At 40.9% G+C, this 17,347-nt stretch overlaps 1 protein-coding gene across 2 annotated transcripts; it reads left to right on the top strand.

Annotated features, from left to right (window-relative positions):
- The first annotated feature begins 9,739 nt into the window (after nucleotides 1-9,739).
- LOC147637420 (uncharacterized) lies at nucleotides 9,740-13,992 on the top strand. 2 transcript variants are annotated; one of them, XM_086799213.1, is made up of 8 exons: nucleotides 9,740-10,498; nucleotides 11,534-11,681; nucleotides 11,851-12,001; nucleotides 12,129-12,254; nucleotides 12,359-12,439; nucleotides 12,709-12,901; nucleotides 12,988-13,258; nucleotides 13,368-13,992. In XM_086799213.1, the coding sequence occupies exons 1-8, from the start codon at nucleotides 10,307-10,309 to the stop codon at nucleotides 13,592-13,594; spliced, it is 1,389 nt and encodes a 462-aa protein (XP_086655339.1). In that variant the 5' UTR covers nucleotides 9,740-10,306; the 3' UTR covers nucleotides 13,595-13,992. The 2 variants fall into 2 exon arrangements, with proteins under 2 accessions (XP_086655339.1, XP_086655341.1); XM_086799215.1 differs by having other exon boundaries at nucleotides 9,766-10,498; nucleotides 11,579-11,681.
- The last annotated feature ends 3,355 nt before the right edge of the window (nucleotides 13,993-17,347 follow it).

Below are 17,347 nucleotides of genomic sequence, written 5' to 3'. Positions count from 1 at the left end.
TTAGACCAATGCTCCTACAACATTCCAGAGGTCGATAAGCACAGTTTTCAAAGACTACTTACAAAAGTGGTTGGAAGTGTTCCATTGATGATCTTTGTGCACATTTGCAATGGATAGAGCATTTAACTTACCTAAGAAAAGTGTTTGAAAGGTGTCTATTATATCCTATATCTTTAAACCCTTTGAAATACCAATTTTGGGCAAAAGCACGGAGTTGTATTGGGGCACATAGTGTCCAAGAATAGAATTTCTATTGATGATAGAAAGGTGAAACTCATATTAAAGTTGCCAACACCTACCAATTACAAAGGATTGCAATGGTTTATGTAGGCTATTACAAGAAATTTATTGCTGATATTACCAGGCCATTGTACAAACTTTTGATTGTCTTCGACAAATGGGTTGAAGAATGTCAATAGGCTTACGATGAATTGAAGAGGGCATCAGCCAAGTGCATCTATCTTGAGACCACCAAAATGGGACCTTATGTTCCATGTGCATATTGATGCCTAAAACTTTGCAATTGGGTGTGTTCTAGCACAACCAATAGAGCATAAACTAGACTATCCAATATGCTTTGCAAGTTGGCAGCTCAATGAAGTTGAGATGAACTACACCACAACGAAGAGGGAAGGTTTAGCCATGGTATATATGGTTAAAAAGTATAAACACTATCTATTGGCTAATAAGTTTATATTCTTTGTGGATCATCAAGCTTTGTTGTATCTTGCCAACAAACCTTGCAAGAATAGGTGAATTATCCACTGTTGTTGCTATTGATGGAGTTTGACTTTACTGTCACAATAAGAAAAGGTTCACAAAATGTATTGGCAGATCACATGTCAAAAATACCTAATGGATGACTTGCCACCATTGGTATTGATGATGAATTACCAAATGATGTGATATTCAAGTTAGATCTAGTATACCAAAATGGAGTAAAGATATCTCTAAAGGGAGATGCTCATACAACTGCTAAGTTCTTATAAGGGCATATTATAGAAAGATTTGGGTGTCCCGTAGAGCTGGTTTTTAGCAACAACAAGGGTTCCCATTTCATCAATGAGGTCATTGAACATCTATTGGCTGGATTTTTAGTGGTGCACCAAAAATCATCACCATACTATCCCCAAGCCAATAGCTAAAAAGTACTAATAAAGTCCTTTGTGGTATCCTGACTAAAACTATGGAATCTAGCCGTTAACGATTGGGAGCAAAAGTTAGCAACAACAATGTGGGCTCATAGGACTTCCTATAAGGTGGCTACAACAATACAAACTCCTTTTTGGCTCACCTCTACGAGATTGAGGTAGTGGATGCCTATGGAATATGTAGTTCCCAACTTGAGGATAGTAGTGAAAGAATGTCTTAGGTAGAACACTCTAGCTGAGAGGTTGATTGAGTGGGAAAAGCTTGATGAGACTAGCGTTGTTGCTCTCTATGGGATGATGGTAGAAAATCTTAGACACAAACGACGGTTTGACCAAAACTTGAAAATAAAAGAGTTGTAGGAAGGAGTCTTGGTACTAATGTACGAAGTCAATTCTTCCAAAAAGAAGAAGTTGAAATGTCAAGGGCTAGGGATTTTTAGAGTTATAAAGCTCACCCCACAAGGCATGGCTTGCATCAAAACAATTGATGGAATATAGAAACAAGGCTACATAAAATGGTAACAAGCTAAAAAGTTATTATGTACCCTAAACTGAAGATATGCTGAAGCAATCACACAAAAAGAAACAAGAGAAGCTTAAAAAAGAGAGACTCAAGAAAGAGGCACAAGAGGAGGCTAAGGCGCCATGGCTTCCAAGGCCAAAGCAAAACAAAATGGGCTAACACTAAGAGTAAGCATGGCTACTCTATCCCTGATTGAAAAAGATAACCTTGAGATAGAGCTCGTCTCAAAGTTAGACTCTCTATTGAGGGAAAAACCACAAATCCTCTTGTTATGATTGACTCAGGAGCAAGTCAACTTACTCTCCTGGGAAACATGGGTGAAACTAAACAAACCAGAGCTAAATTTGATAATAGCCAAAGTTAAGGGTGTGCATACATGAACCTTGGGAAGTTTAAAAGTTAATATCTCCACCAAAAATAACTCCTATCCGTGGTGTAAGGTCTTTGTAATGCCTATAGGTGCCTTGGAAGCTAGGAAGGAAATTTCAGCCCAATGGGCTATGAAGTGGATTGGGAGAAAAGGACGGCATGCTTTTTATCCGAAGGATCTAGATATACATTGCCATTGTGGAGTTCCCTAGACTCAAGCAACAATCTGAAGTATGAAAAGCCAAAGCCACCAAGGATGTTATTATTTCCTCCCATTCTAGCAACACCATAAGGGCCCCAAAGAAAGGAAGCTAGTGTGTCAGACAAAGGCAAGACTCCACTCCACAGTAAACCTTTAAAAGCTATAAGCCTCATGTTCATAAATTTTGTTTTCCCAAACGACTCCTAAAGGTACATAAATACTATGAAGAGAAAGAAAATTAGGGTACGAAAGCAATGGGGCAATTAAGGAAAGTCATCTATGCAAGAACCTTGCCATTGACCACTAACAACGCAAACTACTACACCAAAGCCAACTAGCAAAACTTTGACAACACAAGGAAAGCAAGAATGGGTCCCTATTGAGAAATCAGCCCCTCAAAGCCACATAACCAAATAGGTGTGGGTGCCCAAAAAGAAACTAAGTCAAAAATCAAACCTCACTAATCCTAGTCGAGAGGTCAAGATTAAGTGGGAATGGCAATGCAAAACCATTGCCCACTAAAAATGTGATTGGAAAGCCACAAGAACCTAAATAAATGCCACAAGAACCTTCCCAACCTAACATCACACCGAATACCAATCAAACTGGGGTAAAACAGAAGAATTGCACAATTCCCACCCAAAGGGCAACGCTGTTATTGTAGCAGACACACAAGAACACATATCTAAATAAGACATGTTTACATAAGAACCTATTATAGATTCTATGTATTGGTTGATTCAATGGATGGAACAAAAGTTTCTATGTTTTGTAGATGAACTATGAGTGCTATATCACTAAATCCCTTCTACAAAACACAAGAGCTTCATCTAGATATAGTTGTGTTTAACCATTAGAGATCAGGCCAGTAAAGATGTCATGAAGAACCTGCAGAAGCAACTCCAAAGGACTAACTTGCTAATAACGAGTTTTGACACCATTAACAATCCTTTAGAAGCCTCTCTACACATAACTAGAACAAATTTATCATCATGATTCTATAAAATCGCGCCTGTGATTCTGATCTTCAGAATCAAGTCACACCACATCTACCCAAATCCATCTTGATAGCCATAAATGATCCCTACAATGCATCATCAGCCCCTGTGGGACCTCAAATGCCCATAAACATTAATTCCATTATCGTGATTCTACATGAATATATAACGGCCATGATTCAACACCCTGCAAAATCATGCTAGGAAAAATGAACAAGAATTGTAAAATCTAGGTTGTGATGTGATTTGTTGTGCTTGAATTTCACTAGGTTGATGCATCTCCCTTAATGTGATTATCACCGTGATTTATTGACATGATCATGGCCATATTTGATGTGATCACAACAACAATAGGCATGAGGCATGCATACCAAGGCCAATAAGATGCTGCCATGTGTCACTTTACATTAACACCCAGTCATCATGATCTCATTGGCTATAAATAGGTGATTTGTCCTTCCTTTTTCATCATTTCTCTTATTTTCAAGTTCTAAGTTGTCTCACGTCACCACCACCCACAACTCTTTCTAGGTAGGAGCATCCTATCCTTTTTCCACATTCTTAATATTCATAAATGTCAACATGTGTGTGATGATGCCAAGGTAAGAATGGTTTTTGGAAAAAGGAGGAAAAAACACAAATCTCCTCTCATCTCTTTATCTCTCATACATGCTCATGCATCATCACTCATATTTAAGCACTAGCCTAGGCCTACCCTCTTTATATCCTCAACATCAATAAAATCCAATCTTGGTGAACCATGATTCTATGGTATGCACAATCACGGTGGCCCATCACCGTGATTGACATAAAAAATAGAGCAATTGACCATGCTAAATTGTCATTTGAGGTGCCAATGGACCTCGTTTTGAGACTGTTATAACCCAATTCTCACCATGATTTTGCAGTCTACACAATAACATCGTGATTTTCATATCACTAATCATGATACCATGTCACCGATCACAGCTATAGATCATGCCGTGTTTATCACATCATCAATTAAGCTTATAAAATCACAACTGTAGCATGACTGTTAAATCGTGGTTGTTTATTCCCCATAAAACCATTGAAATCTTGGGCCACACCATCTTCCCATGCCTCGTGCATGAAAATCAACCATCAAACTATGTCTCATATTGTGATTTTGTAGTCTACAAAATCACGGTAGGGAATGCTATGTCAGCACGAATCACGAAAGCAAAGACCCCTCCCCTCTCAAAACATCAATTAACTACTCCAAAAGTATTAAGAAGTGACCAAGAGCATTTCCCAAGATAAATCTCCACAACACCTCCATTGTGATACTATGGAATCTTCGCAATCACAGTCGTGATTGCCACATCATCAGTCATACTACCACATTATCTTTGCATAATCATGTCACTGTATACCGTGACTATAATCATGGGAGATGATATCCATCATGCATAAATCAATTTTTTCATCCTTTATTCCTACAAAGTGTTCTACTACACACAAGGGTGAAATCCATGATGTGTGTCAAATCATGATTCTATAGTCTATAGAATCACCACCATGATATTCATATTTCAGAGAGCTGTAATTCACTCTCCAGTGCCATGAACCACCTTTGTACTAATACCCAAATCATATTCTAACACCAATAACCCCAAAGACGTGAACCTTGACCCTTCATATAAAGACTCGGGGTTACCATTGTCCTCTATAAGAGAAGACAGAACCCCAAAGAAGAATCCAAAACCCTTCATATGAAGACCCGGGGTTACCATTGTCCTCCATAGGAGAAGACAGAACCCCCAAGAAGAAGTCCAAGGAAAAAGCAACCAAGCTAGTCCACCCAAAGGCTAGCTACCTCGGTCCACTCATGGACCGATTCCGCGGGATGATCCTCAGCCACACAGAGACTAGTGATAACAAGAAGGTGTACTTTTTGTATCATTCTCTGTGTGATGCATGGAATTGGTAAATGATGCTGAAGTAAAGGAGAAGCACATCCAAACAAGGTTCAAAAGTCTAGCAGAAGCAGTCCCACTGCAAGGTGAACACAAAACTGTATAACAGCAAAACATGGCTTAAAGGGAGGCACAGTCACTTGCATGAATGGGTCAAAGAAAGCAATTATGATCACAGGAAGTTCATCAAAGAAGCCCTACACTTTCCCAATGGAACAAAACCCACACCATTCTCAAAAAAGTTGGATTTCTCTGAGATCTACCTAGCTAAAAAAGTAAACAATGGCACATAATTTTCTTCTCTGCAGGATCCCAAGCTGGAGAAATCTGCAAGGTCCAATCTATCATGCAAGTAAAGCTGCTAACAAGTATAATAGGGTGCACATGCATAAGTTTAATAGGCTGTACAAAGGAGAAAAAAATGATTGGGCCACCATGTTGCATAGAGATTTCATGCAGTACCTTAGCAAACACGACAACAAGGTGGTGAACCTGCACATCCTCACTCAAGTACTACCATACTACATAGATATTTCATGCACTATCGTATAGGCTACACAAAGGAGAGAAAGATGATTGGGCCACACCATGCTACATAGAGATTTCACGTACTACCTTAGCAAACTTGGATGTACGTGGTGAACCCGTACATCCTCACTTAGGTACTTAGCCATGCAGTCGAAATTCCATTGTCAGATAGCCACTCCCAAGAGCCAGAAGAGTTGCACATGAAAAGCCGTCTTAGTCAAAATAAAAGATTTAATGGCCAAACTTGGATTAAGCTCTCAATCAATAGACCAAGAAAAGAAGAAAAGAGTCAAGAAAACCCCTAGTGGTGACTCATCTCCATTTCTCCAACAACCTCAGTATACCAACTCATACGGAAGGGCAGGAGGGTAAAGCAGACAAGGTATCGGGCAGCCCACCACTACCTTTTGAATCTCCACAAGAACCCATCATAACTATTGTACTTGAAGATGCAGCCTGCTCTCCCAAGCATTCCAATGGTGAAACACCCAGCGTTTTAAGCAAGGTTCCAAGTCCAATCAAAGAAATCCCACTACTACTGCCCCAGGACCAAGGCCAAGTAGCACCTCATAGTCTTTTAGATGACCCTTTTGAACTAGAGGGATTGATTTCTAGAGCCCCAATCACAGTAGAATCCGGACCCTCTACCTCTAGGAAGCACAAACGTGCAGAGAGCATTCAAGTGAGATCTAGAGACAAGGTAGAATTAGAAGTAAAGTGGAAAAGGCAGGAATAAGAGCAAAGAGAAGAAGAATCATATAGGTTTCTCCTACTCCAAATACAAGAGATAGACAAATCAACCCAGATGGTTGTTGGTGCATGAGCTAGAAAAAAGGATTTTGCACTGGCTCCAACAAAAGTACAATCAAGTAGAAGAGTCCTGTAGTAGTGCAAAAGATAAGACTACAAAATGGAGCTTATGTCTCTGACTAAAGCATTCTATCAGCCCAGATGGTTGTTGGTGCATGAGCTGGGAAAAGGGATTCTTCATTGCCTCCAATAGAGTAGAAGAGTGCCTGCAATAGGGTGAAAGGTAAGACTATAAAATGGAACTTATGTCTCTGACTAAAGCATTCTATCAGCCCAGATGATGGAGAGGAACTACCATATGCAAGCATCTACTTAACATGCTTCTTAAGAGATATGATCGTATCCTAGAAAAGGAGAAGGGAAAAGCAAAGGCACAAGTGGATCAAGAATGTTGCAAGTAAACATAAGGAGATGGAAGACACCAACCAAGCCCTGCCCTCAATGCAAAAGTTAAAGAACTCTTCAAGATGTTGGAAAACCATAAGCAAGAGGTCTTGCAAGAAAGGAAACAACATAAATAGCTACAAGTCCAGGTTGAAGGCATCAAGGAACAACATGAGGTCGAGGTAGCAGATCTGAAAGCCAAAGCACACACGACCCTGATGAAGGTGAGGAACAAACTCATTAATGAGGATAGCGTACACTTAAAAAGAGACTAGAAGAAAAGAAGAAAGAGTTGTAGGCCACAGGAGATGGGATTGAAAGCACAGATGGTATCCTTGGAAGGCCAGGTGGCTCAAGCAAAAGAAATTTATGAGATAAGCTTTATTGTGAAATCTATGACATCCAAATAAATTATCTCAAAGGATTCTTGCAAGCCAAAAAAGTTGCTATACTTCAAAGTCACCAAAAGGTAATTTCTTACCTTAATGAACAGATCTTGGATGTGCATGCAGTCATGGTGGGTCTCCAAGTAGAGGTTTGCCATCATCATAAAAGGGAGATAAATCAGCAACTCAGCACAAGCAGTTCACAGAAGCCTGCTATACTAACAATGAGAACAAGACATCGCCAAGGCATTGGTGGAGGCCCAAGAAGAAAAGGTGACCGTTCTCTAATAGCAGTTCAACCATCAAAGCGAGCTCGCTAAGGCCGATAAAGACACATATGGTAAGCTAGTAGAAAGGGCAACCCCTCTAGCTAACCTTCTAGTGGTTCCTCAGGCCCCTTCACCAACCTTCACTCTATTTTTTTCTTCACTCCCTCTATCAATATACCATAAATCTCAGTGAGGAACCAACACAAGGGGACCTAGCAAAATACCAAAATATGCATATCCCACAGTCATAATGGCTATCTTTAATGGGGCTCTAGAGCTAACCAAGGGACAATCCATATATATATATATATGTCCCCTACACCCCATTGTCCTTAACTTTTGATCCCGGTGTAGGATACTAATGAATTCCACTAACTTTAATGCAAGTGAGGAGCTCCTACACTTCATAAAACATACTAACCTTAATTCTTTTATTGCTCCCCTCACCAAATACAAAAGATCCTAGAATGGATGCTCACACACGTGTGGGTAGAAGCATGGGACACACATCAACATTTTCTTCTCCATAATAGAAAAACTTACCACCCTTATGGTATTCTTAAACTTTTGATATCATATGTGCACACCTGCATAACCACATTAGTGTATGATTTTGAACAAATGCATATATAATCTCCATTCATTCCCTGAGGAAGAGGATCTCCATTCAATTCATGATTTCTTCGTCACTAAGAATCCCCCACCACCTTCCAATGATAGGGATAAGGACAAGCAAGAAGAAGATGAGGACAACACCCTACTTGGTGTTTAGCCCCATAACATCATATTTATCTAGCATGTATGATAATAAAAATAAGGGGGAAACTAATACACCATAACTGAGAGTGACTTACCTTCTTCTTCTTTTGATTTCCACACTAACTCTCTCAAGCCCGCGGAACCTCTAGACAATTAGCCAGAGGCTAACCCATCTACTCAACACCTTCATCATAGGAGCCAATCGATCATACCAAAGACCCAATCTTAGATCTACCAACAACCAACTATGAGCAACTTATTCTCACATGAATCCATGGCTTAAACCTCATCTAATGCGACAGGATCTCTTGCAAATCACACCTTTTGATCCCACAACACCAATCCATGAAGAGGCATATGTAATAGCCCCCCAAGTAACAAATCTACCATATCCCTTGGTAGGAGACAAGTTAGAGGCAATTGAACTTGGAATGTTGGAGCAATAAGAATCATTATGGACTAATGTTGCAAAAGGCTCACGATTCGCAAATCCCTAGCTTGCTAATTTGCTAGATATATGCCTTCTCACATGCATGATAGCACATGCTTATAAAAGATAGAAGTGAGAACATGCAATAGAATCATGTGGAGGATATGAAGAAATCTAAGCTGATGTTAAGGGAAAAGTTTCAGCCAAAGATTTTGGTATCCAACCAGCTTAGAGGCTGTCGTTCCTTGCTATATGCATATATTTATAGGGTGTCCCTAAGGCATCTTTGAATTGATCCATTATACTTGCCATGGATTCCCATTTCATTCACAACTTTCCTCATTTTGAGCACAATAAGTTTGAGACTTAGTTTGAGACTTTAAGTAAGTAGCACCAATTTATGCTCACCACAAGGCAGGTGTGGAGAGCCGTGTCGAGGATAAGTGTAGAAAATATCGATGTCGATTTCCTCTTGCGCATGTATATTGATCACTTGGAGCTATAATGTCCTAATGCATCTATTAAGGACTTCCCACTATTAAGGGTAGGAGGAACGATGATCTACATGAGTCTATGGTTACATATTGGTTTGCTTGTTTGTTAATGATCATGTATTTATTCTTCATGAGGATGTGTCTTGCCAACTGAGGAGAAGCTAATATGGTCATAAGCAAATGAAGAAGCATTGAAGATCACCTATGAAGTTTCACTTGGAAGATTCATGGAAGGGTGCATAAGAAGGAGATGTAGTTACCAATGCATTATATGCTACCAACCTGTGCGTTCAATCAACTTCAGCTTTTTGAACTCATGGATTTCATTTGGTGCTACAAGGGAAGACATGCTCAAATGAGCATTCTTATGTTTTCAAAAGGCTCGGGCCAACGGGCCTATCTGACGGTAGTTCGCTACTAACGGGCGCATCTGACTGACGGCAGGTACTGGCGGACGCCAGCAGGCCAACGAAATGGGGTTAGGGGAGGTTTTGAGGTCCGCTTCATCGTTTTCTTTCAAAAGAACAAGGGCTGCAGCGCCGAAGCCACCCATTGAAGCGCATCAGGGGGTGCCGTAATCGCCATAGCCGTAAGCTTTGTCAAGTGCTGAAGCTTTCGCGGAATTTTGTTGCGTTTACTGGATCGAAGAATCGAACTGTGTGCAGCTGTTTCTTGTTCTTCTGCTTTCGTTATCCCAGTATGTGATGAGATTGCCATCGCCATTCTTCGACGCATAAAGACGTCTTCGCCATAGCTGGGGAAGTTTGGCAACCTGCGGTTGTTGCATTGTAGACAGAAGGAGCTTTTTATGGCGTCTACATAGGATCAATAGTTCTCCTTTACACGCGGTGCCCAAGGGTTTTGTGTGTCTGTGTTAATATCGCCATAGCTACATCCACATTGACAGCCGTAGCCGTTGCTGCTATTATTTGATGCGGAGAACAGGATTGTAGATGTAACCAGAGGCTTGGGGGCGATTGTAGGAGCAGAAGGTTGAAGTGTTTTCTTCTTCATCTCTGCTATGCATTAGGGTTTCTCTGTGCTCTGCGTTTTTTCCTGATTTGCCATGGATGGCAAGAATGTCCCTGCTAGCCCTCGCCCGACCTCGGGCCGGCGCATCCTGGCAGGTAAGCGTGCAGGCCCCGACGACTCCTGCAACTGCATCAAAAAACTTCTTAAGCGCGAGATCAGCTGCACGGGCAACAGGGCCTTTAATTGCACCAACTCGCAGGAGAAGTTCCGCAACTTCCAGCTACAGGTTCCTCTGCATCCTCTCTTTCTCTCTCTCATTCATTTCTCGATAAGTTCAGATGTTCGAAATTCTTATTTTCCCCCTCAAAGCCTAAAACTTTTGGCCCGATTAGAAAACCCTAGCAAAATACTTTCTGCACATAGAAAACTCTAGACTCGCTCAGAAAAAAACTGGAGATTCTTTCAGCTATTTCCTCTTAGAAATTCTAGGTCCCACAGGCACCTCTGGATCCTTTGAGAAACCTTAACATCACTCTACAATGCTGCTTGCAAGTGTTATATCGTCTCCTATCAGTTGATCTTTGCTCGATTCATTTTGAGAGAACCAGAGCAGCTGGTGCCATTGTTAGTCTCTGTGTCTTGATGTGCTGTTGATCCAGAAACCCTAGATGGTCCATCGGCTACAATGATGTCTACTGTGTATCATATGGCAGCTCTTGTTCCATGGTGTTCGTTTGGAAAAGAGAACCTCGATGATGAGATACTAGGGTTCTATTCCTTAAGCAAAAGAACTTGTATGGCTCCTTCATCCTAAATTGCAATGGGCTAGATATCTGGTTTCATTGCTTCACCTTGTCAAATGCACACAAAATTTATTGCAGATATGGTACACAATTTGACAAGCTAAACAAATATTTCAGCACTCTGGTGAGATAGCCAGGTGTCACAGTGGTAGTTTGTGTATGGCTCAATGGGCCAGATATCTGGTTTTATTGCTTCACCTTGTCAAATTGCACACAAAATTAATTGCAGATATGGTACACAATTTGACAAATTTCAGCACTCTGGTGAGATAGCCAGGTGTCACAGTGGTAGTTTGTGAATGCAGTACTCTCCTGGTCTGAGCCTCTATAAGATGTATTCTAGAATACAACACATCAATTTCTTGAGCATTTTTTTTCTTGCTACTTGCATTTATTTGTTTCATGTCTTGATTAAGGCCATGTTTTCATACAGTTAAATGCTTCTTGTGTTCATTAAGTTCCATTTTTCTGTGCATATAGTTGCAACCTGTGTTGATCCATTTTTTTGATGATCGCAGTTGGAGTTTGATACTTATGATCCGAAGGCGCTCTGGTTTCTGCAGCTTCCTTTCCTGAAGAGACCATCAAAAATAATAGAAATTGTAGCTGCCAGAGATATAGTATTCGCATTGGCCCAATCGGGGGTCTGTGCTGCATTCAGCAGGGGTTAGTTCTTCCTGATTGAATATTGTCGGCAGAAAAACTTCTCAAATGGGTCTAAGTAATGAGTAGACAAAGACAATCAATTGCATGTGCCATATACCTGTTGTATGGATAAGGCTGCATACTACTTGCCTGGTCCATGTCATCACTTTGATTTTGTGCATGTGGGCAGAGACAAACAAAAAGATATGCTTTCTCAATATCAGCCCAGATGAGGTTATTCGAAGTTTGTTTTACAACAAGAATAACATCTCACTTATAACTGTCTCGGTCTATGCTTCGGACAATTTCAGCACCCTGAAATGCAGAACAACACCTATACAGTATGACTAATAAGCTTTCTTTCAGCTTTATCTCTTCATCAGTTTCTTTCTAAGGATGCTTCTAAGGTCCATACTTCTTTCCCTCTTGAATTTTGTGTTGAAGCAACGCTTGTGACTATGACTGCAGGTACATACGCAGGGGACAGCCGGATGCAGGTTTTGGTCTGTTTGCATCAGAGTCACTAAAGTGGCCCGGGTTTGTGGAATTTGATGATGTCAATGGCAAGGTTCTTACTTACTCAGCCCAAGATGGGTATGGACTGTGATTGCACTTAATGCCTAGTTCATTGCAAATTTGAGCTGGTTTGCTAGAATCTACAAGGTGTTTTGAGTTTTTCTTTTCTGATTTTTCTCCAGAATCTACAAGGTGTTTGACTTAAAGAATTACACCATGTTGTACTCTATTCCTGATGACCATGTACAAGAAATCAAAATCAGGTAATTTCCAACTTCTGTACATGCTTAGGTTGGATTCACATGTGACATAAATCCTGCCTGCCCGTCGGACGGGTGGGGACTTGGATGGGCAAGATGGACTGCCCAAGACTCACAAAGGGTCCCTCTGCACTGGTGTGCTGTGCTCATCTGCATGTGACCAGCCTCAAGTTATATTCTCCCAAAGAAGTGCTCATCTTTTGCAAACAAAGAATGGGTGGTATAAAACCATCAGTTACGTACTTACATCTCTCCCTTGATGTATATTGCAGTCCGGGAATCATGCTATTGATATATGACAGAACTGCAGGCCATGTTCCCTTGAAGATCTTATCCATTGAGGATGGGACTGTACTCAAAGATTTCCAGCACCTGCTGCACAGAAATAAGAAGGTTGATTTCATCGAACAGTTCAATGAGAAGTTGCTTGTGAAGCAAGAAAATGAGAACCTTCAAATACTTGATGTAAGTAAGACCTTTCTATCAGTGCGTTTCAAAGAAAATCCCACTTTGATGCCTTTAGCAGGAAGCTTTTGTTTCATTGTGGGCAGGTACGAAGCTCTCAGCTGACAGAAGTGAGTAGAACCGAATTCATGACACCGTCTGCCTTCATATTCTTGTATGAAAACCAGCTGTTCCTTACTTTCAGGAACAGAAGTGTTGTTGTTTGGAATTTCCGTGGAGAGCTAGTAACCTCTTTTGAGGACCACTTGCTTTGGCATCCAGATTGCAATACAAACAACATCTACATAACCAGTGATCAGGATTTGATCATTTCTTACTGCAAGTCTCATCCCCATGAATGCAATAATGAGGAGAGAGGTATGTTCATAATGAAGAGTCTGTCTATTTAAGCTTCTCAGCTATGAGATGCAGTCTTGCTATGCCTCACGAGGCAGGCACATAATACTTTTTTGTCTTGATTTTGCAGTCGGCTCCATCAACATCAGTAATATTCTGACGGGAAAGTGCCTTGCTAAGATTCGTGCCACTGATCCTAATGTAAAAATCAGCCCACGAGGGAAGGCCAACTCATCCTCAATCAAAAGCTCCGTACAAGAAGCCTTAGAGGACATAACTGCTCTTTTCTATGATGAAGAGAAAAATGAGATCTACACAGGAAACAGACAAGGCCTGGTTCATGTTTGGTCAAATTGAGCTCCTGAAGTGGGGGCTCTCTCCACCTCTCTGTCTACATGTCGTGATGCAAAATCTGGAATGGAAACCAGGCGGCCTGAATATCTGGGAATGCTGTTGTAGAAAAGCTACTCAATTTGATGCAGCTTGCCTCTCAGTTGATTATACCAATGAACTGACATCAGGGGCTTCTGAGGTTTAAGTATTCCATGCAGGTGGCATGTATTGATGTGTATTGTATCGCAAGGAAATTATCATCATGTAATTGTGGGGTTCAGCTCAGTGAACCTCGATGGAATTGCCTTAGTGCACTTGTTGGCTGGTATATGAAGGGTTTCCTTGATGGAAACTTCCAGAGGGCACAGCACGTGCAATGTATGTGTGGTAAGGTATTTAAGAAGCATTTGCATTTCATCTCTTTTGCTGGAGTGGAGCAATACTGCTGAGTCATGGAGTGTAATTGGCATGGTGACTGGTTGGTTGGTCTCCTTTTAGAGAAAAATTGTTTTGGTCCTGGGTCTCTTTTTTGCTGCGCACTGCTGTCGCCTCATGTTGTTGACATGTTGTACAATTGTTAACTACTAGCTGATTCTTGGTTATTTGCTCACTGCCCATTTGCCTCACCTAGTCTTGCCTGATCCTCCAACACCTTGCAAACATTCCTGGTGATCAGGTATTTTTACTCTCACTGGCCTTCTCAGATGGTTCCATTCACCTTTTCAACAAATTCTTTCAAGCCACCTGTGCAGGACCTTGCAAACATTCCTGGTGATCAGGTATTTTTACTCTCACTGGCCTTCTCAGATGGTTCCATTCACCTTTTCAACAAATTCTTTCAAGCTACCTGTGCAGGCACTTCACATCCATGTTCACATAGGCGACACACAACATGCAGGGGCATTTATGCACCCAGCAGAAGGCTTCCGACCAGCACCTGCCCTGACATGCAAATTGAAGGGTTTTTTAGCATATAAATAGGCTTCCTCAGCCCATTTTGTAATCATTAGTCCCAGATTTTCAGATTGCAGAAGCCCACTACAGTCATTAGCTTCAATTCACAGCTGTCTTTTCTTTTAATTTAGCCACTATAGTGTCTCCTGTACAAATTACCTTTGGGCTGGAACCTTGAAATCATTTGGCAGAAATGTACATGTAGTTTTTATTTCAAATCTCTTCCATGCAGAGTGTGTCAGTATTCTATGTGCATTTATGTGATTACAGCAGTGGCCTAACAATTATATTATAGTTTGTGTTTCTCTATCAGCTGTACCTAGTCAGCCAAGTTCTCTTGTGTTTTTCTGTGTCAGCATACCTTTTTTTTTTCCCCCCAAAGGGTCATGCCTAGCTACAGGTCCCCCGTCCCCTTTTTTTTTCCATACAGAATGTGTCTAGACCAGTAACAACCGCTATCTGATGTCCAGGATTAGTTGGTTTAACTTTTAACTTTGTTCCAAATGCAGATGCAAACGTAACAAATGCAGAACTATGCACAATTTATGGGACTCCTTTGAGCAGTTCCATAACCAGACAACTCGATTATCTTACCTGATTCTACAATCTAGCCATGGCTGTGTCTGTTGTAGTAGACAGCACGGGCTCTAGAGTACAATTGTGGATCAGTCAAAGGGTGTGCTTCAAGCTGATACAGACGTCCTTAAAGGGTGTATCTTGGCTGATACAGACGTCATTTATGCTCCCAGGTACCTTGCTAGATTCTACATTCTAGCCATGGCTGTATCTTTTGTACTGGATAGCACAAGCTCTGCAAGTACACGATTATGCATGGCTTAAGGGTGATGTAGATGTAGAGGATGTCCTTGGCCTTGACCTAGGAGCAGCAACACAATGGCAATTCTCGAAACCCAGATCAGGTACCTTGGACTCAGTAGCTTAACCTAGGAGCAGCAGAACAAGGAAAGTCTCGAAACCGCAATATAGAAGACGGCTCAGAAGCAGGGGGTGTCCTTTTTGCATAGCCAAGCTAGCAAGAGAGTAGTTCTGGGTTGAATTCTATGACATTTTTCCTTCAATGAGATCCCTAAATGGTGACATATCATTGCATATATTAGTGCTCAAGTCAACAGCTTACCTTAGCCTTCCCGATTTATGTGTCGTTGGGCCTTGCCTTATTGAAAATGCAGTTTCCTCACGTGGGTGTGCTAGCTTGCTCGTTGTGCCCTCACTTTGTTCACACCAATGGAGTTATAAGGGAGAGAAATCTTTGTTTACGAGGCAAATAGAGATGGATCTCTCACAAAAGGGGAGGGAAGAAGAGGAAGCTAAGGCAAGTAGAAAACCTACGAACAACCTTATCTAACAAGCATGCAAGATTCAATAGAGCACAAGCAAGCAAGAGTAGTGAAGGAGAGGGGAGCTCAAGTGACTAAATTTCATGCTATGTCGGCCAAACTTAAAAATGGTTTGGATTAGTCTTAAACAAGATGTACTAAGTTTTTGAACTTTTTTTATTTGACATTGAGCTCAAGGTAAAATTGCTTTATATGTTTGTTATAAAAGATAAGTGTGTTAAAGCGAGTAAGATGGCAAGGCTTCTATGTTGACTTGCAAAGTGGTTAATAATGTTCCCTTTCTCACGGTGATCAGGTCTACGCAGGGCCAGTCAAACTTAAAAATGACTTAATATACATTTGCTAGTTTTCACACTAGATTTGTTAAACTTAAAATGGTTTGGACAATCTTTAAAATGACTAATATACACGTGACTAATTTTTACCCTAGGTTGGTCAGACTTTAAAATGGTCCAGTATCTATTATTAGTCTTAAGCAAGTTTGTACACGAAGGCCTTGGACTTTTTCTAATTGATATTATACTCAAGATAGTTGCATTTTGTGTCGTAGTGTTGTTTGTTTGAGGTTGGTCATACTTCAAAATGGTATTATTAGACCTAAGCAAGTTTGTACACGAAGGAGGCCTTGGACTTTTTTTTTGATATTATGCTCAAGATAATCTTTGTCGTAGTGTTGTTTGATAAAAGATAAGTGTTTTTGAGTAGGTAAGATGGCAAAGTGTCTTATGGTTAGTCGGGTAGGTGAAACTATGTTAATCTATAGAATGATTAAAATATCCAAGTCGGTGGTGAAGTTGCTGCTAGGGTGGAAAGGTGTGGATGAAGTTGGCGTGCGAGGTTAAGTGGTATGGTTTGGAACCGATCCACAACAAGATGCAAGGCATATTAGGGAGAAGATTTGGGTAGTCCTAGTGGTAGGTAACTCGTTGAGGTGGTATGATTGATATAGACGATGTAGAAGTTTTTCATGCAAGGCCTTCTCTTGTGAAAATCGTTGAGACTCTTTAATATTAAGTAGTTAGTAAAGTGGTTTGCACCTTGTGATTGGTGGAATTGGACACCAAGACCACCATGGAATGATTTGCATGGGTAGGTGGTAGTTTGTATCTTCTTAGCGCGATATGATATTATATCTCGAGCTCATAGCGTGATGCGTAGAGATTGGGCTTCTTCATGGCGTGAAAATGTTGAGTAGGGCTAGGTTTTGTTGGTGTTGAATTGGAGTTGAAGCAAAGGTTGAATGCATTGAAGCTCTTTGAAAGTGCTTGTAAAACTCGAGGGTTCTCTAGACGATGGGTTGTACTATGGGCCAAGCTTGTGCTTGCCATGGTCTACAGAGATGTACTTGGAAGGTTTGGTGTTGACGAGGTTAGTTGTAGGTGCATGTGTACATACATACTATGTTCTCCCGTCAGCCAAGTCGGTGGTGAAGTTGGTATTGGGGTGGAAAGGTGTGCATGGTCCA

This window comes from Cibotium barometz, chromosome 6, assembly GCF_041138505.1.
Source record: "Cibotium barometz isolate CiBa-2024 chromosome 6, ASM4113850v1, whole genome shotgun sequence".
Taxonomy (NCBI): domain Eukaryota; kingdom Viridiplantae; phylum Streptophyta; class Polypodiopsida; order Cyatheales; family Cibotiaceae; genus Cibotium; species Cibotium barometz.
The sequence above is the reverse complement of the archived record's forward strand: the minus strand, read 5'-3'. Positions and strand labels throughout refer to the sequence as shown.

Bases quoted from the DNA above. Each gene is read 5' to 3' on its own strand.
- LOC147637420 (XM_086799213.1), top strand. From the start codon at position 10,307: ATGGATGGCAAGAATGTCCCTGCTAGCCCTCGCCCGACCTCGGGCCGG. The intron at 10,499-11,533 runs GTTCCTCTGCAT...TGATGATCGCAG, and splicing joins TCCGCAACTTCCAGCTACAG to TTGGAGTTTGATACTTATGA. The intron at 12,440-12,708 runs GTAATTTCCAAC...TGTATATTGCAG, and splicing joins GTACAAGAAATCAAAATCAG to TCCGGGAATCATGCTATTGA.